General features: G+C 42.5%; 1 protein-coding gene across 8 annotated transcripts in view; it reads right to left on the reverse strand.

Moving 5' to 3' along the window:
* The window catches only part of UBR4 (ubiquitin protein ligase E3 component n-recognin 4), a 122,493-nt gene extending 113,024 nt beyond the window's left edge, over positions 1 to 9,469 (reverse strand). For 7 of the 8 annotated variants that reach the window (XM_034645277.1, XM_034645291.1, XM_019795725.2 and 4 more), the window contains exons 1-5: positions 9,239 to 9,469; positions 2,564 to 2,661; positions 1,287 to 1,390; positions 378 to 507; positions 121 to 260 (exon numbers count right to left, since the gene is read on the reverse strand). In XM_034645277.1, coding sequence (XP_034501168.1) covers positions 121 to 260; positions 378 to 507; positions 1,287 to 1,390; positions 2,564 to 2,661; positions 9,239 to 9,414 — 648 coding nt within the window. In that variant the 5' untranslated portion in view covers positions 9,415 to 9,469. The remainder of the gene's footprint in view (positions 1 to 120; positions 261 to 377; positions 508 to 1,286; positions 1,391 to 2,563; positions 2,662 to 9,238) is intronic. The other variant, XM_034645300.1, reaches the window with a different exon arrangement.
* Between the last annotated feature and the right edge of the window lie 12,208 nt (positions 9,470 to 21,677).

Here is a 21,677-nt window from a genome sequence, read left to right on the forward strand (position 1 = left end):
CTTTCTACCCTAAGCACATACGTCACTTTATATCACAAATGTTAAAATACAGTTGTTACTTTTTCCTAGTATTATCTTAAAACCCCCAAGGGATGAGGACATTTGGCTGTAGTAACTCACCGGAGTCTGTGGACCTACGGGTAGTGATGCTACGGTTCTAGGGTTGAAAACCGACGTCAGCTGGTTCAAAAAATTCATCTGTACCTCCTTCTGCCTCAGCTCTGGGCTTACTGGTGAGGCCAGCTCTTTTTGATCTTCCACTGTAAATACAAAACCAAAAACAGGGATGAGCAAGCAGAATCCCACCAGAAGCCAAAGCAGGAAAAAGCTGGCCAGAGAAGCAGCCAAAGAACTAGGTCTGGCGAACAAACGCTCACCATCTGAGAGTGTCTTCACCGTTTGCGGCAGCTTGGCTGATTTCATCATTGCTGTAAACGTGATAATTTCAGTCCTGTCTAGTCGGCTACAGCCAGTGCACAGGCCCTTGATGAGGAGAATCAAGTGTTTCTGAAAAGAAAACAAATTCGAATATGTCCTTCAGAAGATACTACTCTTTCGGGACTTCTCACTGGCACAGGGCCAAATTTAGGTTCGTATCAAGAACTAAAATTAGGGAAAACACTAAAGCAGAGATCATAAGCTGATGGTCCTCAGACAATATCTGGCTTACAAATTGGTCTTATTATGCTCAAAGTGCTGTTGATGGATTTTTTTTTTTATTTGAAGTTATAGCTAACTTTTTAAAACATGGAAGGTTCAACATATGAATCCAGATTTTTCATCTTTCTCAGTAATTCACAAGACACAGCAACTGAGTCTCCACCCCTGCCTGGCAACAATTAGCTGGAGCTACACAGTGATTGGCCCTTTATAGTTGGGTCAGGCACCCTTTTCAACTGGCACACTTCACCCATTTTATGTTACCTGCCTGACTCCTGGAAACGTGGAAGTTTGCAATCCTTGCAAAAGCCTCTGCAGCCCTCTACACCAGAGGCTGGCGGACCACAGCTCCAATTCAGCCCACTGCCTGCTCTTGTAAATAAAGTTTACTGGACCATAGCTATGCTTGTTCATTTATGTATTGTCTGTGGCTGCTTTCATACTGCAAAGGCAGAGTTTAAAAGATAAGAGACTAGTTGCAGCAGGGACCAAATAAATGGTCAGCAAATTGTTCACTATCTGGTCTGTTACAGGAAAAGTTCATCAACCCCTGCTCTATGCCACCCTTCTCCGTCATTCCACTAGTCTGTCACAGTCCTACCTCAAAATAAGCCCATCACTCTCACCTGGGAAACGGCACAAGCCTCATCTGGATTCTCCAGACGCAGGAGAGAAAACTCGATCAGAACTTTACAGGCTGCTGCCACCGACTGAAGCTGGTTCCGGGGAACTGAGAAAGGAATGGGCTTCACTTAAACTCAGACCGCCACAGTTCGGTCAGCCTCACGGTCAGTACATCAAACCAGACAACTCCCAAGCTCCGTGTGTCCAGCATTCCCAGCGCCATTCCATGACAACAATCATTCAGAACCAACAATCCAAGGGCCAAACACAGGCATCCTGGACCTGATAACCATCCACTGCTTCTAGATCAATCTATCTTACATTTACTGGAAATTCATTGTAATAGGAAATACATCACAGTAAGTACCAAGCGCTTCAAATATATTAACCCACTTAATCCTTACACCAACACTTTGAGGTAGGTATTATTGTTACCCCCTCCCCCTCCTTTTCGTAACAGATAGGGAAATTACACCATAGAGAGGTTAAATGACTTGCCCAAAGTCACAGGACTAGAATCAAATCCAGGAAGTCTGGCTCCAGAGTTCATGCTTAACTACCTCTCCTTTCCCATAGGTTCTAAATGCCTTTTACAAGAGGCTTCCTACACAAAATTTCCTTAGGCTAAAAGTGATTCCTCCACCAGTAGCCAGTGCCTATAATAAACAGCACTGCACAAGATGGCTATTCCTTTCATTTTACTTGCTTAGCAAACTATTTAAGTAAACAAATAATTAGAATTCTTCAGAACTCTGAGTTAGGATTTTTTTTTAAACAATAATGCAAAAGTTCAAAAATAGTGGAAAATAAGGGTAAAAAAAAGTTTAAAAGATGGGGAACTGAAACTGAAATCCCTTGACATACCAGAGAATACAAAAGGAGAATTTACTTTCTCACCAAAACCAAATAAGGAATAGAGTCTTCATCTGAACCTCAGGTCAGAATCAGCCCATCCCCCTTAACCCTCAGATACTAACACACTAGTAATTACATATGCATGTATGAAACCAATAAAGTGCTTTTGATTAAGACGGTACAGGTTCACTTAATGGGTTACAAAGCAGACGTCCAAACCAAGTACTTTTTAAACCCCCCTGGTTGGCCTAGGTAAAGGAACTTCCGGAGCCTTATCAGACTGATTAGACTTACCAGTCTCCACTGCTGGGTGAACAGGTTAGGAGTGTTAAATATAGACTTCATCAAAAACCTGTTCAGACACCCTACAAAGAGGAGACACAGCCACCCCCCCCAAACCCACAAAAGGGAGTGAAATACTCACTGAGGCTGCAAACTGTTGTAATGTAATGTGTGGAAAGGGCAACAAAAGAGGAGTAGAAGGGCTCGTACTGCTTCTCGTGGTGCAGGATTTCAGATTCACTGCAAAAAAAAAAAAAAAAAAAAAAGTAATTCAGCTGGCATTTATTTAGTGTTTCCTATCTGCCAAATACCCCACCCTTTTACAGGCATTACCGTACTTAATCCTTATAGCAGCCCCACTTGGGAGGCACTGTTACCATCCCTATGTTCAAGAAAGTGAAGCTTAGCCAATTGAAAGTAAGCACCTTGCTCAAGGTGTCAAGCTTAGGGAGTAGCAAAAGCTAACAGGCAGGAAACAGTTTCACACTCAGAATTTTAAAAGTTCAAGTTAAAACATAATAGGATGCCATTTTGTCCGTATTACTGGTTGGCAAAGACCAAAAGCTAATAATGTCATGTGCTGGCCAAAAGGGAGTAGACCAGAGCCCTCGCAATACTGTTAGAAGGAATACAGGTCATAGTAACCCATTTTGAAGACCAAACAAGACCTGTCCATTACGCAAGAATCAACAACTCGGGGAGAAATCACCTGATCAATGCTAAAACCCAAAATTCACCAGGTACCGGAGTTCTCCTGTCTCCTCACGCCCTCCTACCCCCAAGAAGGACACAGCTAGATCACAACAAATTTGGGGATTTTAGCCATATCCCTTATCTTGAGCTGAGGAAATCCTCTCTTCTGTGAAAATCTAGAGCCCAACTAAGTCTTAAAGCTATACATTTATGTCATTCTATCAAATCAGATGCTAACCCACAACCCATGAAACAAGAAGACAATGAAAACAAAATAAAATAAAACAAAATGCATCATATTAAATGGAAAGAACAGAAGGCTGTGGCTAAACAGCTTCCTCAGTGAGTTAATTCTCCAACCAGAAGCATCAGCCTTGGAAGGGAAATAAATGTACACAGTCAGGACTCTATCCACTTGCCAAATCAACACAGCCTCAGAAGGGAAATGTACACAGTCAGGACTCTATCCACTTGCCAAATCAACACAAGAGCCAATAAGACAAGTTCAACACTGGGGAGGTGCCAGTGTGAGTGATGAATCACCTCAAATAGCACTTAAGAGTCTGGCATTGCGAACACTCTGCTAAGTGGGGATTTATCTAGGATAAATGGGGATTTATCAAAGATCAGTTCCTTATCTCGGAATAACTGCTTTACCAAGAAAAAATATTTATGGAGTATCTATAATGTGCAAGGGTCTTCCTGCCCACCAAGGATCATTTCTATTTGTCAGATGGACAAAAAAGAAGAAACAAAAACCTTTAAACACCAAGTAACACTCAGTTTCCGGCGGCAATCATACTGGTATAGGTCATATCCTACCCAGCAGAAAACTCCCTACTAAATCCCCTGTTTCTACCTCATATACTTAGTTGTTCCTTCACTTCCATCCTCGTATTTTCTTAGTCATTGTTCTAAGATTTTCCCACCCTGTAATTTGATGTATTTTACTAAGTCATTTACCTTCTCTGTTTAATTTCAAAAGTTCGTATCTGCTTATCCTCATGTTTTTCAGCTGAACAGGCTTACTAGAACTAAGAGAAAAACTGCCGACCCAAAAGATGAGCTTGTTCTATTGTTTTCATTTCCATTCAGATAATGAAATACATCCAAAATACAAGAATAAACTCATTTAATTGCCTGGTTCAATGTTGCCCCTTTGTGATTCTCCTGCCCTAGAAATGCACAACTGCCTTATTCCAATAAAAAAAACAAGAATGTACTTTGAGGAAAGATGGACATTGGCATACAAAAAAATGGAGCACTCTCAAGCTCCACTTACAGTTTGCTTAAGGCAACTAAGGATAAACCTGGGGAAATTAATCTGAAAAGACTTGAAGAAGGGAGGAGACATGTGGACATGTGGCCCAAAGGACAATATCGTATCTCTTGATTTTAAAGAAACAAGTGTGTATGAGTCACCTTCATTCCCCAAGAACTGAAAAACACCAAGATAGCAGAAGACGCCAAGAAATGGAAAAAATGGGACAAAAGGCAAGAAGTTAGGTAGGAATGGGGAACAATGAAGAACTGCAGGCAAATATAACAAGAAAAAGGAAAATAAGACATAGGTAAAAACATATCTCTCCTCTGGGTGGTCAAGCTATCTTCCTCAAACATCTACCTGCTTCTTCTAACAAACATTCCAACCACAACACCAATGGGGCTGAAACACTGCTGAAAGACAGGGAATCTGAAACGTTTATATCCCATACAAAATAAATGTGAAGCACAGTACAAAGGGAAACAGCAACTACGCAGCCCAGTCACAGAAATCCAATTTGACATGTAAGTAAAAAATAGCTGGCTCAGGTCTGGAAATATCCAGCTTTTTTTAGGAAGAGGTGGAACTCCAAGAGGACAAAATAAAAGACCACAGATTCACCTTCCTTCTCCCGCCTAGATACCATACTATTTATATCTTTTTTCTAAACTATGGAAACTCCACACACCCCTTTCCCTTCATCAGAGTCAAAACCCCCAAGAACAGAATCCACTATGCCTGTTTCATGAAACAATCAGGAAATAAGTAAGCATAATCAATACAATTTAAAAATAACAGCATTAAAAAATATGTGCTTACTGAACATCTGCTGTGTGTCACAGAGTAACACACATTAAACCAAAGAACTAAAAGCTTTCAGATACCTCCTTCACTCTCGATAACCTTGAGGTGAATGTGACACTAAGACATTAACCAGCCATGAGGACTAATCTCACAATTACACTCTATCACTTGGTGGCGGGTTTTTTTTTTTCCTGTAGGTCAATCATGAACTTCTCTCCTACAGCATGTAAATTCAGAAGATTAACATTAGTGTATCCCTTTCTCCCTTTCAAGATATTTAGGAAATGACCGAACACAATCTAATAAGGATTTTGTAATAGATTCCACCTTCCGAAGTAGGTCTCTCTGGCCTAAATTTTACCGAACACCAGGGAGGCAGAGACTGAAAGAGACTTATCATTGAGGAGGCCAGAAACAGCCTAGGAAGGACTGGCTCATGGGAAAAGAGCATTATTATTATTATTATTATTATTATTATTATTTTATTTATTTATTTATGGTAATCTACAAAGAGTCGGTCAAAATATTCAACGACAATCATGGTCACCAACATATCTTACCCAGAGTTAAGAATGGAATTCTGTATTTGACTGTACCTTAAAACATAAGGTTACATTTAGCAATTATACTAATTAATCCCAAATATGGCATGTGCTCCACTGATCTAATTCTAGCTCCATTTCTGGTCTGGAAAAGTAAGGGGAATGTAAAGATGTTCAAACCTTACTACTAAAAGACATGCTAGCAACAGGCAGGAGAAATGAAAATGAACTTCTTGTTAAGTAGACTCAGGTATGTTTTTCTTTTAAAAATCGAAAGACACCTTTGAAAGTATCCTTCCCAGTTTACCCATGCTAATCTATTCCTCCTTTGTTTCTCAGTTTGTTTACAAAGTCAAACTTAATAAATAGGATCTAGACCTAGAAACTGTTATCTACCTTTTCTTCAAACCCAAAGTTCAATTCCAACTATAAAGATATGAAAGATTAGAGATGGCCAAGTGGAATGCTGGAGCACGGAGAAGTCTCAGGGCAAGGCATCATCCCCAATGGTCAAATAGGGAGGAATTCAATGGATGAGCAGGCTGTCAGATAGGAAGGAAGAGCTGGCAATGATGTAGCCAGGACATCTAAAAGGGATGCAGAGAGTAGTAGACTGCAACAGAAAAACAGAAGGTCTGGGGAGGCAAGAGAGACAAACAGGCAGTCATGATAATAGAAAGGGAACCCCAGGTTGGAGCAGCAACCTCAGAAGTAAAGTAGCCTAGGCACCTAAACCTTTGCTTACCTACAAAACAACGCCCACCACAGCATCCCTACAGCGCTGACTCTGATCTGATCCTGTACTCGATGGCCGTAACTCTATATTCAAGAAATACTTCCACAATTCTGACAACCTCGTTTCATTTTTTTTAAGATTTTATTTATTGGGGCGCCTGGGTGGCTCAGTCGGTTAAGCGTCTGCCTTTGGCTCAGGTCATGGTCCCAGAGTCATGGGATCTAACCGGCCTCGGGCTCCCTGCTCAGCGGGGAGCCTGCTTTTCCCTCTCCCTCTGCTTCTCCCCCTCCTTGTGCTCTCTCACTCTCTCTGTCAAATAAATAAAATCTTTAAAAAAAAAAAATTTTTTTAGCAAAGACTTTATTTGTGAGTGCAAGCAGCGGGTGGGGGGGTAGAAGAAGAGAGAATCTCAAGCAGACTCCATGCTGAGCTTGATCTCACCACCCTGAGATCATGACCTGAGTAGAAATCAAGAGTCAGACATTTAACCAACTGAGACACCAAGGCGCCCCTCATTTCTTTTTTTGAAAGGCAAAAAATTTATGAGAAACAGATTAGCAGGGTACTAATTTTTGTGATCTAAACCAGGGTCTGGCACTGTTTTTGTAATAGCCCAGATTTAAGATGGGTTTTTGCAATTTTTATATGGTTGAAAAATAATTGTTAAGACTATTTTGTGACACGTAAATATATGAAATTCACACTTTAGTACCATAAATAAAATTTTGGAACACAGCCACACCCATTCATTTATGCATTGAGTAAGGCTGCTTTTGCTATACAATGACTGAGTTGACTAATCCACATACAGAATGTACAGCCTGCAAATATTTACTCTCTGGCCCTTTACAAAGAAAAAGCATGCTGACCTCTGCTTTACACCACACTAAACACTAGCATGATTTGTTGTTTTTTACTGTAAAGAACTTGCAAGCCAGGTATCCTGAAAACTTTTTTGGGGTCATACTCCTCTCATAGAGCCTAAAGAGGGCATATAACCAGCTTTCTAAGTGAATTGAGGAACAAAACCAGAACCAAGGCTTCAGGGATCTTGCCTTACAATAAAAGTTTTTGTTACTAAACATCCATTAGTTTGGAGATCTTTTCTAAACCGTGAAGAGAGTTCTTACCAGTGTCTACAAACACAGGCAACTCTTGATTAATTATTTGGCAAAATTCAAACCTAGTTTGATATATTTGGTTTTGGCTCCTTCTACAAGCTGGACAGAGTTGCTAAACCATTAGAGTTTTAAAAAGATGGATCTGGAATACCAGATGAATGGGAGGGTGTCAACAAATGACTTTATAACCTACTCAGCTCACGTCCACAAATACATAGGAGCAGGGGCGCCTGGCTGGCTCAGTGGGGCATGCGACTCTTGATCCTGGGTTTGAGAATTCGAGTCCCACATTGGTGTGGAGATTACTTAAAAATAAAATCTTTGGAATAAATAAAAAAATAATAAATGCAAATATTCTAGAGTGGAACGTTGTCCATTACAAGTCACATGATGAGTATAACGCAGGAAAAATACCGCCAAACCCAATGTTTATAAAACAGTTAAAAAAAGAGGCCACATAACTTGAGAGCAGTATCCTGATACTTGTTTACATCTTTAAAACATTCCTGGCTTAATAATTGGTTAGGAAAATCTATCTGTAAAGTTAACAGTGAAAATTACCAAGAAAATTACCAAACCCAGCCGTTATCTTAGTATAACTTTAAAAAAAAAAAAAACTTCATCCCAAGCATCACAAACCTAACAACAGGCACTGCAAGAAACAATTTGTCAAGTCATGGGCCTCCCTTGAGTAATAAACAGCAATCTCTAACCTTCTGGATAACATTAAGAGATACCCTTGTTGGCAAGAAAGTAAAATGACCCAATCAGCAACTGCAGATTGTTGAAGCAAGGTCTGACTAGTAAAATACAAGTGAGACTGCCTTCAAAAGCACGTCTACCATTAAACCAATGAAAGACTCCTCTGAGCAAGGTTAAGTCAGGAAAAGACAGGCATTCTGATATCATGGCCCTGAATGAACACAACTGTCACGATCTAAGAACTCTAGACAAAATGACAAAGTGATTTAATACCAAATCAATAAATGACCCCGTTTGTAAGAGAGTCTGAAAATATTTTATTGCGAGAGCGCGCGCGAGCGAGGGCACTGTTTCTGTGGGGAAATGACCTCAGACTAACACTGAAATGGTTTCATCAAAGACCGTTACGGTAGCAATATACATTAAGTGCAACCTGAAAAGAAAGTCCTCAGTGGTCACTAGTGGCTTCAGTCACAGAAACAGCACGTGCCCCCACTGACTACAGCACCACAGAAAGACCGTTATTAAATTATCTGGCACATCTCCAATTTAAACCCCAGGCTCCGCTCTGGCCCAGGCTAGGGGGATGAGTGCGGGCAAGAAATGCAAACTCATCAGTGCTTTGACCTTAACACAGGGGGCAGCCCCGGGGACGTTCCCCTAAGAGCGCGAAGCTTCCCAAAGTCACTCCCAAACGGGTCCGACCACGCCCTCTGAAGAGGGCGTCCTCAAAAGTTTTCCTCGGGAGGGAAATCGAGGCACAGATAATTTATATGGACCGGCGGAAGGAATCCCGGACAAGTCCTAGTCTGCCTGGATCGGGAAGCCCTGAAGCCGCGGCTGAGGCGGGGGTGACCAAGCAGCAGAAGGCGGCGTGGGAAGGGGGTCCAGACGATCCGGCACGACCTCCCCTCCCCCTCCCTGCGCCCGCCTCGCCGGGGCCGCCGCCCGGTACCTCTCGATGACTGATGCCACCAGCTGCGGCAACTCCTTCATCTCGAAGGCGGAATAGGACGCGGACAGCAGGGGCCGCACCGCCACCTCCCAGCCCGGGGTTGTGTCCGCCCCCGTCGCCGGGGCCCCGGGCGCCGGCGTCGGCGCCGCCGCCTCTTCGCCGCCGCTCGTCGCCATCTTCCGTCGTACTACTGCGGCTCCCTTCGGGGGCTTGCCACCGGCCCAGCGCCGCCTCCCGGGAGGGGGCGGAAGTGACGCAAACTGCGCGTCAGACTGCGCGACGTAGTCGCCGGGCAAAACACGCTACACGCAGGGCGGCCTCCCACAGCTCTCAGGAGCAGCGCGGCGCGGCGCGGCGCGGAGGCGGGTCGGAGGAGCTGCGCCTGCGCAGGATTTACGCCTTCGGAGGAGGGCGGGGGAGTGGTAATCTCCGCGCCTGCGCGCAGGGAGTCGTGCCTGAAGGTGGTAGCTCTGTGGCTTCGGGGCCTCGGGGAAAGGTGAGTTGGGGATTTGGTTGAAGTTGGCAAGACCAGGACAGCGGAACAGGCTATGTATCTGCGGATATGATGACCCCGGGCCGAGACAGCTAAGGACGAGAGTCTGATCACTCACCCGCTTGCTCCCTTCCCGAGTGCCCCCCACAGGAGTGATACTACAGCGCTACATAGTCGACAAAACTTTATACTCCTCACGCCACCTCCCGCTATGGCAATCACTAGTCTTACTTAATTCGGTCCAAATCCCTGTTGTGTTTTGATTACCCTCACTAGTAATGTTACCGGCTTGCGTTTTACATCACTCTCTGCAATTTGTCCCGGCAGGTTGTGTTTTCCCCCATTTTTCTACCAGCAAAGAAAGATTGTAAGCTTTAATGACGGGCTTTTTGCCGATATAGCGATCTAGCTTCCAGATCTACGAGGGAAAAGCAGTTTGACTTGACAGTTGACTTAAGGAAAGGCATGCGTGCTTCGAGGACATTCTTGGGGGGTGGAGGATGGCAAGCCCTAGGCCCTGTGGCCCACAGTCCGCCTAAGTAAAGGAATTGTGGACGGTTTGATAACCCTGAAGCCCTGAAATTCTTCCCCAAGTGTTGGAGGACCTCTTTTACCCGTGTAACTCAAATAAATTGGTACCTGATGATCGATTTGCACTTGTAGTAAGAAAAGAGCTATTTTACAGTAGGGATAAAATGCAGTTAAGGCTACTCTTGGAGGAAAACGTGGCTTTAATGATAACCGTAGAGATTTTCCTTTATCTTCTTAGAAGAGAATAATGACAATGACAGGCTTCTTAAACATGAAAATACAAAAAATTAAAGACAGAGAAAGACGCCTTTCCATAAACACAGTAAATATTGCACTATTTCAAGATACTGAACAGAAGCCTGAAAGAGAAGGCTTAAAATTTTAGAGTGGCTATTGGGACATTAGTTTTATTTCACCCAGAGGACAAAATTAATCTGCAGAGGTTCTCTTGGAAAGGTTTCAGGAAATAATAGATCAAATGTTCCTGCTCCCCTCCTTCCCCCTTTACCTGCTGCTGGAAGAGAGAGAGTAAAAAGGCAAATGCAGCCTATCACAGGGAAATTTGCTCCTGTACATAAATTCACATTACTTTTTAGTATTTCTGGCTCATAGATTTGGAGGAAGTACTCCAGGTTAAGGTCTTTCTTTATAGGGGCGCTTGGGTGGTTCAGTCGATTAAGCGTCTGCCTTCTGCTCAGGTCATGATCCCAGGGTCCTGGGGATCTAGCCCCACGTCCAGCTCCCTACTCGGTGGGGAGTCTGTTTCTGTAGCCCCCCCCCCATTATGCTCTCTCTCAAAAAACAAATAAAATCTTTTTTTTTTTTTAAATCTCCTTTAGGGGCGCCTGGGTGGCACAGCGGTTAAGCGTCTGCCTTCAGCTCAGGGCGTGATCCCGGCGTTATGGGATCCAGCCCCACATCAGGCTCCTCTGCTATTAGCCTGCTTCTTCCTCTCTCACTCCCCCTGCTTGTGTTCCCTCTCTCACTGGCTGTCTCTATCTCTGTCAAATAAATAAAATCTTTTTTAAAAAATCTTCTTTATAAATACCACATCAACTCCAGTATTGGAGATTTGTTCTTGTGTTGCTACAAAGATTTGGAATGGCATCCGCATTCTAAAAAAAAAAAATTTTAGGGGCGCCTGGGTGGCACAGTGGTTGGGCGTCTGCCTTCGGCTCAGGGCGTGATCCCGGCGTTATGGGATCGAGTCCCACATCAGGCTCCTCAGCTATGAGCCTGCTTCTTCCTCTCCCACTCCCCCTGCTTGTGTTCCCTCTCTCGCTGGCTGTCTCTATCTCTGTCGAATAAATAAATAAAATCTAAAATAAAAAAAAAAAAAAAAAAAATTTTAAGTAAGCTGTGCACCCAACGTGGGGCTTGAACTCAGGACCGTGGAATCAAGAGTCACATGCCCTACTAACTGAGCTAGCTGGGTGCCCCTCCCCATTCTAAATTTAGATAAGAAAGGAACACAATAAATAGGGGACTAAAAAAGACTTCTAGACAAAACACAAGTTTCTATATTCTAGTCCAGAAAATAAGATACAAACCATAGTAATTTTTATGAATTATTAACAGAAGAATTTAAAATATTTGTTTCTGGGTTGCCAGGGTGGCTCAGTTGGTTAAGCCTCTGCCTTTGGCTCAGGTCAAGATCCCAAGGTCCTGGGTTTGAGTCCCACTTCGGGCCTCCTGCCTAGCGGGGAGCCTACTTCTCCCTCTGCCTGCTCCCCCCCTTTGCTCGTATTCTCTCTCGCTATTGCTCAAATAAATAAAATCTTTAAAAAATAATAAACAAATAAATAAAATATTCATTTCCTTCTAATCCCAGGTGGCTGGGTAAGGAACTAAAATTTTAAAACTTACAAAAAAGACATATCATATGGTCACATTACAAGAAATGCAGTGAAAGAAAAAAATTAAGCAGCCATGACTGAATAGTATCAATGTGGGGATTCAGACTAGGAGGACATGTGAAGAAACCCACAGGGAAGTGAAAACATTCCGTATCTTGACAGGAGTCGTGATTACATGGATATACACACAATATTCATTCAACTATATGCTTAGGATGTATACACCTTAGCAGTTAAAAAATATACCTCAGTCTAAAAACAAGGGGGACCTGGGTGGCTCAGTCACTTAAGCGTACGTCCACCTCTTGATTTCGGCTCAGACCATGATTCAAGCCCCTGCATCAGGCTCCGTGTTCAGCGTGGAGCCTGCTTAAGATTCTCTCTGTCAACTCTTCTTCCACCCCACCCCCCCTTAATAAATAAATAAATAAAATGTTTAAAAGATCTCTTTTAAAAAAATAAAATGAAAATAACAAGAGGTCACTGTCACTCCTGGAACCTCAAAGCAGAAATATTGGCAGTATTTATTTCAAAAACAATCCCATCTGATAAGAGTTGCTTGAAATAAATCCTAGTAGGTATCGTGTGTTTTTCATTACATGAATAAACCACCAGTATTAACTCCCCGGGGGCTGATAGAGATCAATCTGTTCTCGATCTTTCACAAAGTTACAAGAACCAATAGTGCATATTTTGTGAAAACTCCTAATGCAAAACAGCTACAAATGGAGAGCAGCTCCTTTTTGGTAATTCACAATGAAGGGAGTTTTGGTTTTTGGTTTTTTTTTTTTTAACATCAAGACTATAAGGAAATAGGGACCCCTTGGTGGCTCAGTAGGTTGGGCGTCTGCCTTCAGCTTGGGTCATGATTCCAGGGTCCTGGTATCAAGTCTCACAGCAGGCTTCTTACTCAGCTGGGAACCTGCTTCTCCCTCTGCCTGCTGCTCCCCCTGCTTGTGTGCGCTCTCTCTCTCTGACAAATAAATAAAATCTTTTAAAACAAATAATATAAGGAAATAGATTAGAAGCCTAATTCAATTTAGTAATATGATAGTCATTTGTAATCCACAAGTATTGATTATTTTTTCATAATACTGCATTTTATATGGTATGAATTTAAAACAAAGAAAATGTGCCTTGCAGCCTTCTTGCTTTAAGAAAGCAATTTTGGCAATTGTACAGGGACTAAAATAGAATGTCAGTTTTACAGAATAGCAAGAAGCAAGACTTCCAGGAAACTGAGGAAGAAAAGAGTGCAATTGAAATGATTAAAATTATAATAAGGTGAAGATCCAAATTTGCAATGCTGTTCAGTAACAGCCAATGTGAATTAATTAATAAAAGCTTGACTGGCAAACTTCTACAAAATGAAACTTAGATACACTAATTCAGCTTAACCCATATAATTTACATAAGATCACAAATATATCAGAGGTTTTGTTTTAGGGGCACCTGGGTGGCTCAGTTGGTTAAGCTACCGACTCTTGATTTCAGCTCAGTTTATGATCTCAGAGTCCTGGGATTGAGCTCCGCGTCAGCACGGAATTTGCTTGTCTTCTCTCCCTCTGCTCCTTCCCTTGCTCACTCTCTTTCTTTTTTTTAAGATTGTATTTATTTGAGAGAGAGAGCAGGAGTAGAGGGAAAGGCAGAGGGAGAGGGAGAAGTAGACTCCCCACTGAGCAGGGAGCCCGATGTGGGGCTCGATCCCAGGAACCTGAGATCATGACCTGAGCCGAAGGCAGATGCTTAACCAACTGAGCCACTCAGGCACCCCAGTAAATAAAATCAAGAAGAAGAGTTTTATAAAATGATTTTTGTATTCTCCGACCTACCATTGCCATTGTTCAGGATTTACACTCAGCAAAATTTTGGACCATCAGATTTAGAGACAGGAGGGAGAAAGATAAAGCAAATGTGGAAAAATGTTAACATTTGGGGAATTTGAGTGAAGGGTATCTGAGAATTCTTTGTACTACTCTTAATAACACTTCTCTAAGTGTGAAATTTCATCAAAATAGAAAGTTTAAAAAACCAGTTTGTAAATACTTTGTGATTAGGAAAACATGATTTGAGGGGCGCCTGGGTGGCTCAGTCATTAAGCATCTGCCTTCAGCTCAGGACATGATCCTGGTGTTCTGGGATCGAGCCCCACGTAAGTCTCCTCCGCTGGGAGCCTGCTTCTTCCTCTCCCACTCCCCCTGCTCGTGNGTACTACTCTTAATAACACTTCTCTAAGTGTGAAATTTCATCAAAATAGAAAGTTTAAAAAATCAGTTTGTAAATACTTTGTGATTAGGAAAACATGATTTGAGGGGCGCCTGGGTGGCTCAGTCATTAAGCATCTGCCTTCAGCTCAGGACATGATCCTGGTGTTCTGGGATCGAGCCCCACGTAAGTCTCCTCCGCTGGGAGCCTGCTTCTTCCTCTCCCACTCCCCCTGCTCGTGTTCCCTCTCTCGCTGGCTGTCCCTCTCTCTCTCTGTCAAATAAATAAATAAAATCTTAAAAAAAAAAAGAAAACATGATTTGAGTATAATGACATAGGTGGCAGGCACTCAGCAGAAGGAAAGTAGTGTACTTAAAAGTCTAGAAAAAGTGGAGTCAAACAATTGTACTGTATCCTTTCGCACTGTTAGGGGACAGGGGAAGGGAGCTGTCCTGGTCAGCAGAGGTGAACATTCTGGTCTCTTAGCAGAAGTATGTCTATCATAAAAACCATGTGTATGATATCACATCCTCTATTCTAACTCCAGAATAACCAAACAAGCTTATAATAGCATTTTAACTTATTATACAGGGTTTTTTTTTTTTTTTAATAGGATATGCATTCCAACTAGCAGACATAAGTATTCTCCTTTTCACAGTTACCGTCTTCATTGTCATCTATAAACCAGCATTCTGGCTTGTCAGTCTTGTAATCTAGATTATTGCATGACAGCACACGGAATATACAACATCACCAAAACATATAAGTGCCAAGAATAATGGCACTTATATGAGTAAATGTGCTCATTTTAGTTTGCTTTATTGACTTTCACTCATTCCGATTGCAGGTGAGGCGATAGCAGACAAAGAGTGTGCTTCTGTATAAATCTGTGACTATTTTTTAAAGACACCCNGTTTTTTTTTTTATAGGATATGCATTCCAACTAGCAGACATAAGTATTCTCCTTTTCACAGTTACCGTCTTCATTGTCATCTATAAACCAGCATTCTGGCTTGTCAGTCTTGTAATCTAGATTATTGCATGACAGCACACGGAATATACAACATCACCAAAACATATAAGTGCCAAGAATAATGGCACTTATATGAGTAAATGTGCTCATTTTAGTTTGCTTTATTGACTTTCACTCATTCCGATTGCAGGTGAGGTGATAGCAGACAAAGAGTGTGCTTCTGTATAAATCTGTGACTATTTTTTAAAGACACCCTCCTAAATGTCATCAGTCTGTGTACTGGGAAAGGCACCTTCTCAGTATCATGGATCAGAAATTTACACAAGCCTCAGTGCTAGTGGGAAAATGGCTTCTTGGTTGGAGGTCAGTCTCAAGGTCAGTAGTGCCTTAAGAGGAGGCGGGTGTGCACATTACGTTATTATAAATCCTTACTGGAATGATGGTCTAAATAATACAAGATAGACTTGCCTGAAAGAAGAGCATTCGATTGATCTCATAAAAATCTCTAATGGAATAACACTTAAGAATTTCAACCTTGTGACCGTAAAAAAAAAGTGGTTGGGAGATCCATATTGCTAATATGGAAAGCTCTCCATGATACATTAAGTGATAAAATCAAGTTGCAGACTATTATGGGATCTGGAGAGATACATGCCAAATTGCTCAGTGGTAACCTCTGGGAAATAGAGAATGGGGGAAGGTTTTGAAGGAGAAATTCCTTTTACTGTTTGGGGCTTTTTTTTTTTTTTTTCTCTTTTTAAATAAAGCACTTGGAGACCAAATTTCGATAAGGGAACAGAAGGCTAGCTGAGGACAGAGCACAGGCTGACACCCTGCAACCCTCCCCAATGCCCCCTCCACCCCCCTGCCGCCCTCACTCCTGGGTGGGATTTGTGTGACATTCCTCCAGGAAAATTCCAATTGTCTTAATGTTTTGCTGGAGGGAAAAACAAACTTAGCTTGATAATAGCAAGGCCTCCAGCATGCTGAGGGTCGTCTTTAGGATATGAAAGTCCTTCTGGACACCTCCCTTTTTCCTTACCTCCCTGAACCCCATCAACCCCATAGTATATAATCAGTCGCTCCTTACAACCCCAGTGCAGCTCTTTCTACCCACAGGTCCTGTTCCCGTGCTTTAATAAAATCCCCTTTTTGCACCAAAGACATCTCAAGAATTTTTTCTTAGTGGTTGGCTGTGGACTTCACCCCACCAACCTCACCTATATTCCAAAACTACGTCAATTTGAAGCAGTTCATACAAATACCAGCATCTCCTTCATTATTGAAAGGTAAACGGTACCTCTCAGTTTACATTTTACAAACAATAAAAGTGCACAAAATGTTGCCTACTTTTGGTTATGGAATAAGTGAAAATATTTTGAATATTAAGGTAGTTGTTACAAAGAATAGTGTTTTCCAAAGCCTATCTGGACTTTGAGCCTGTGTAATCAGTTTTTTGTTTCTATAAGTATATACCAATATAATAACAAAAAGATACTTTTCCCTTAAAAAAAATTTTTTTTAATATATTTGAGAGAGAGTGAGCAGGGGGAGGAGCAGAGGGAGAGGGACAAGCAGACTCTGTGCTGAGTGGAGAGCCCAATGCAAGGCTTGATCCCAGGACCCCGAATCATGACCTGAGCTGAAACCAAGAGTCAGATGCTTCACCGACCAAGCCACCCAGGTACCCCCGATACTTTTCCCTTTAAAATAGAAGTTATGGGGGCGCCTGGGTGGCACAGCGGTTAAGCGTCTGCCTTCGGCTCAGGGCGTGATCCCGGTGTTATGGGATCGAGCCCCACATCAGGCTACTCCACTATGAGCCTGCTTCTTCCTCTCCCACTCCCCCTGCTTGTGTTCCCTCTCTCGCTGGCTGTCTCTATCTCTGTCGAAGAAATAAATAAAATCTTTTAAAAAAAAAAAAAGAAGTTATGGTATCGTAAAGCTCATTTCCCATATTGATTTTGTGAGCATTTATTTTAGGTATTAGATAGGGTTTGTTGGAACTTGTGTTCCAGGGCCCTCCAGAAAAAGATGAGTAGATCTGTCTCTCGGCATTTCAGTAAATACAATTCCTAAGTCACCAAAGGCACTAGAGAAATTTTACAAACTAGGGACAAATGTCCTAAGGCAGGAAGGAGGTGTTGTAACCACCTAGGGAAATATTTGTCGGGGAGCAGCTTCATGCTTAAGATTGTGGAGAGTTGAGAAGACAGTTTAACGATCCCTGGGAGAGACAGAATGAGACAGTAAAATGCTAGGGCACATCAATGGAGGCAGTCCTGTGGTTAGCAGCCAGGCAATTCAGGTGTCCTGGGTAGCCGGGACCCACAGAGGAGGCTTTCTTGAGTTTAGCTGTGAGACACGCCAGATCTGGAGAAGAGAAGAAAGCATTCCAAAGAAAGCATATAGGTAAAGAAGAGATTGGGGACTTAAAATGTTAAATGAGCAGAAATCACTCAGTCTGTCTTGGGATGATTCTGATCATTGTAGCTTATGTGCTGGGCTCTGACAAAGAATAGCAATTTATAAGGACAGTGAAATTACAAATCTGAAATTTTTGAGTTACAGACACCATATAGACTGTGAACCTGTCCCCCTACACAAGTAATGAAATGCATTCAGAGAGTTGGTGTGCCTTGCATTAAAGTCTCAAACATGGGATACCTGGGTGGCTCAGTTGGTTCAAGTGTCTGCCTTTGGCTCGGGGCAGGGTCCCAGTCCCGCATTGGGCTCCTTGCTCAGCGAGGAGCCTGCTTCTCCCTCTGCCTGCTGCTCCTCCTGCTTGTGCTCTGTCTCTCTCTCTCTCTCACTCTCTCTCTAACCAATAAATAAAATCTTTAAGAAAATAAAGTCTCAAACACATACTTCAGGAACTGAGTATTTTTTTCTGTCATACTTTGTTCCAGAAAGGATTTAGGGCATCTTTTTAAATACATGATGTTCAAAATGCATTTGTTGAAAAAACACAAATAGCATGATCCCATTAAAGAGTTTGTATACAAGAACACTAAACTCAGGCCATCAGTGCCCGTATGAGTAATATCAGTAGTAGTCCACAGTAATTTTTGTATTTTAACTCTTTCTATAATAAGCATTTTCTATTTAAAATCAAGGAAAAGAGGGGCGCCTGGGTGGCTCAGTCGTTAAGCGCCTGCCTTTGGCTCAGAGCGTGATCCCAAGGTCCTGGGATCGAGCCCCGCATCAGGCTCCCTGTTCTGCTGGGAGCCTGCTTCTTCCTCTCCCACTCCCCCTGATTATGTTCCCTCTGTCACTGGATGTCTCTCTCTCCATCAAATAAATAAATAAAATCTTTAAAAAAAAAATCAAGGAAAAGAGACTTTTTTAAGTGACTTAAGATCCTGACTATTCCTGATGCTGCGACCAGAGGGGAATTTCTCATTGGCCTTGTAAGTAATATGATCAACAGTGCCCTTAACATCTCTAGACTCAGTACAAGTTGTAAAATCCATTTCTGAGGATGGGCTATGACAAAATATAACCCCCAAACCCAGCCTAGATGCATAGCTAGTTCTCTGCCAGCCTGGCTTAATCTGGGGATGGAGTTCAGAGTAGCTGGAAGAAAAGATGATTATATATATGGGGGGTGCCCACCACATATCTGCCTCCACCCATCTCCTGAGTTGTTGGTTATTCTCATTGCTATCTCTTCACCCAGTTAGTTTTCTTTGTATCTTATGGTCTATCATTTGCTGGTGTCAGCTGTGCCCAGTGCAGCCGGGTGAGCTGCAGACCGCACACAGCCACAGTAAACTTCCTGGAGCACAGCTATTCTGCGATGCCAGATAAGCAAGGGGCTACCTAGTTGAGCAATCATCAAAGCTGGTGAGAGAAGGAACATCCTCATTAAAACGAGAGAGTCTGACCAGGATTTATGGCTAAACAGATGGCCACAGGGATGGCCATCAGTTTTACAGGTGCTCCAGTGCTCCTAGAATTAGGCCTTGTACTCCCCAGAAAAAGGGTAAAGGAGTGAACTCACAATGCGGAATTGTGGACTACAAGCAAAATAAATCTTGGAGGACTAGTAACAAACATTATGTGGGTTTCAGAAAAGTTTATCTTTAAACTTGTTCTGCTCTTAAATTGCAGGGTCCATTGTCTCTTAGAGCCACCCACAGTTTATGAGAGTAAAACCATGTTATCTGCATATTAGGTTACTCACCTTTCTTTGCTGGGGGGGCGGGAGGGAGGGAGGGGAACAGGTGGCAATCTCTTCCCAAAGTGGTATTAAATCAGCAAGTCACAACTTTAAGAGGAAGGAGGGTGGGGCATAATACATCACTATTTAACCCCCTTCCAAAAGAGTAACATCATCTATCAAAAAAAAATTTTTTTTTAAGTTTTATTTAAGTAATCTCTACACCCATCATGGGGCTTGAACTCACAACCCTGAAATCAAGAGTCACATGCTCTTCCAACTGAGCCAGCCGGGTCCCCCTCATCTATCAAAAATTTTTAAAAACGTTCTTATTGACCATGAATATTCTAACTAATTCTGTATTTAATACATACACGTTCCCCAATAATTGACTGCAGAGTCAAAGGTTAGGGGAAAATTATAACAAAAGCCACAAACCAGTTTACGTTCCCAGTCCCCATAGGGACTGAGAATCACTAAGTACTATTTAGCTGCAAAATTTTACACCAAAAAATCTTGAATATTGACCAACCAATTTTTTAAAAAATGACCTAAAAAATACCAAAGGGGTACCTGGGTGGCTCAGTCGGTTAAGCATCTGTCCTCAGCTCCAGTCATGGTCCTAGGGTCCTGGGATCCAGCCCTGCATCGGGCTCCCTGCTCAGCAGGGAGCCTGCTTCTCCCTCTCCCTCTGGCCCTGCTTGTGTTCTTTCTCACTCACTCTCTCTCTCAAATAAATAAATAAAATCTCTTAAAAAAATACTGAAGAACTTAATTTTTTAAGTGAAATATTGCAGGGGGCTCCAGATGAACCTAATTAATGAAGNTCTCTCTCAAATAAATAAAATCTCTTAAAAAAATACTGAAGAACTTAATTTTTTAAGTGAAATATTGCAGGGGGCTCCAGATGAACCTAATTAATGAAGGTGGGGAAACAGATGGCCCGAGGGAGATGCACAGAAATGGAGGAAAACAAGAAAACAGATCAGAGGGGCGCCTTAACAGCGGTTAAGCATCTGCCTTCGGCTCAGGGCGTGATCCCGGTGTTATGGGATCGAGCCCCACATCAAGCTCCTCCGCTATGAGCCTGCTTCTTCCTCTCCCACTCCCCCTGCTTGTGTTCCCTCTCTCGCTGGCTGTCTCTATCTCATAAATAAATAAAATCTTGAAAAAAAGAAAAGAAAACAGATCAGAGCACAAGCAGGCAACAGGGGCAAAGGCACAGGCGGAGGCTGAGCAAAGCTCATCAGAACCAAGCATGGCTTTAAGATGGGGAGAGGGGGAGAAATGCCAAGATGGACACAGGCCCACACCGTTAGCATGGGCTCTTTCTAGCACTTGCTTTGAGAGATCTTTCAGTAAAATGGTAACGATTAAAGCCAAAATACGGGGACTTTTATGAAAAGGCAAGTAGCTTCCCTCTACCGAGCTTGTTCTTTTGGATTCTGGCACATACGTAAGTAAATAAAAACTAGCATCCAGCAGATTGGGGGGCTGTGCAAACAGAGCCCGCAGTGAGGCAGGTGCTAGATACTTGCACAGGACATACTTGCTTGCACGTGCTTCCATAGGACAGCCGAGATTCCAGCCGGGCTTCCTCAAAACTAGGGCAGAATCTTTTTAAACCTGTACATATCCCCTTCTCCTAGGACACTTTAAACAAACTATGCTTTGAGTTAGGATGAATCGATGCCTGTTTTTTTCTGGAGATACTTAGATGCTCGTTTACTCATTAAAGGATGAATCGATGCCTGTTTTTTCTGGAGATACTTAGATGCTCGTTTACTCATTAAGATCATCTTCACAATTTTATTAGTCAAGTAAAATGACTCTCATTTTTTTCCTTTCACTAGCATCATCTACCAGCAGCATACGAGCACAAAAGATTTCAAGTTTTGTTTCTAAATAACTCAACTCTTGGGGCGCCTGGGTGGCTCAGTCGATTAAGCGTCTGCCTTCGGCTCGCGCATGATCTCAGGGTCCCAGGATCAAGTCCCGCGTCAGGCTCCCAGCTCAACAGGAAGTCTGCTTGTCCCTCTCCCTCCACTCCTTCCCCGCCTCAAATAAATAAAATCTTAAAAATAATAAATAACACAACTCTTGTGTGATTAAATTGGCATGTTTCCCTATGAAAATACACTGTGTCTGCACAGCTTTCAGCCCCCTCTAATTCAGAAGTCGCCTCCAAGTCCCACGCCACAAAAAAGGACTGCCAGTCA

Source organism: Ailuropoda melanoleuca, chromosome 2 (genome assembly GCF_002007445.2).
Source record: "Ailuropoda melanoleuca isolate Jingjing chromosome 2, ASM200744v2, whole genome shotgun sequence".
NCBI classification, from domain to species: Eukaryota; Metazoa; Chordata; class Mammalia; order Carnivora; family Ursidae; genus Ailuropoda; species Ailuropoda melanoleuca.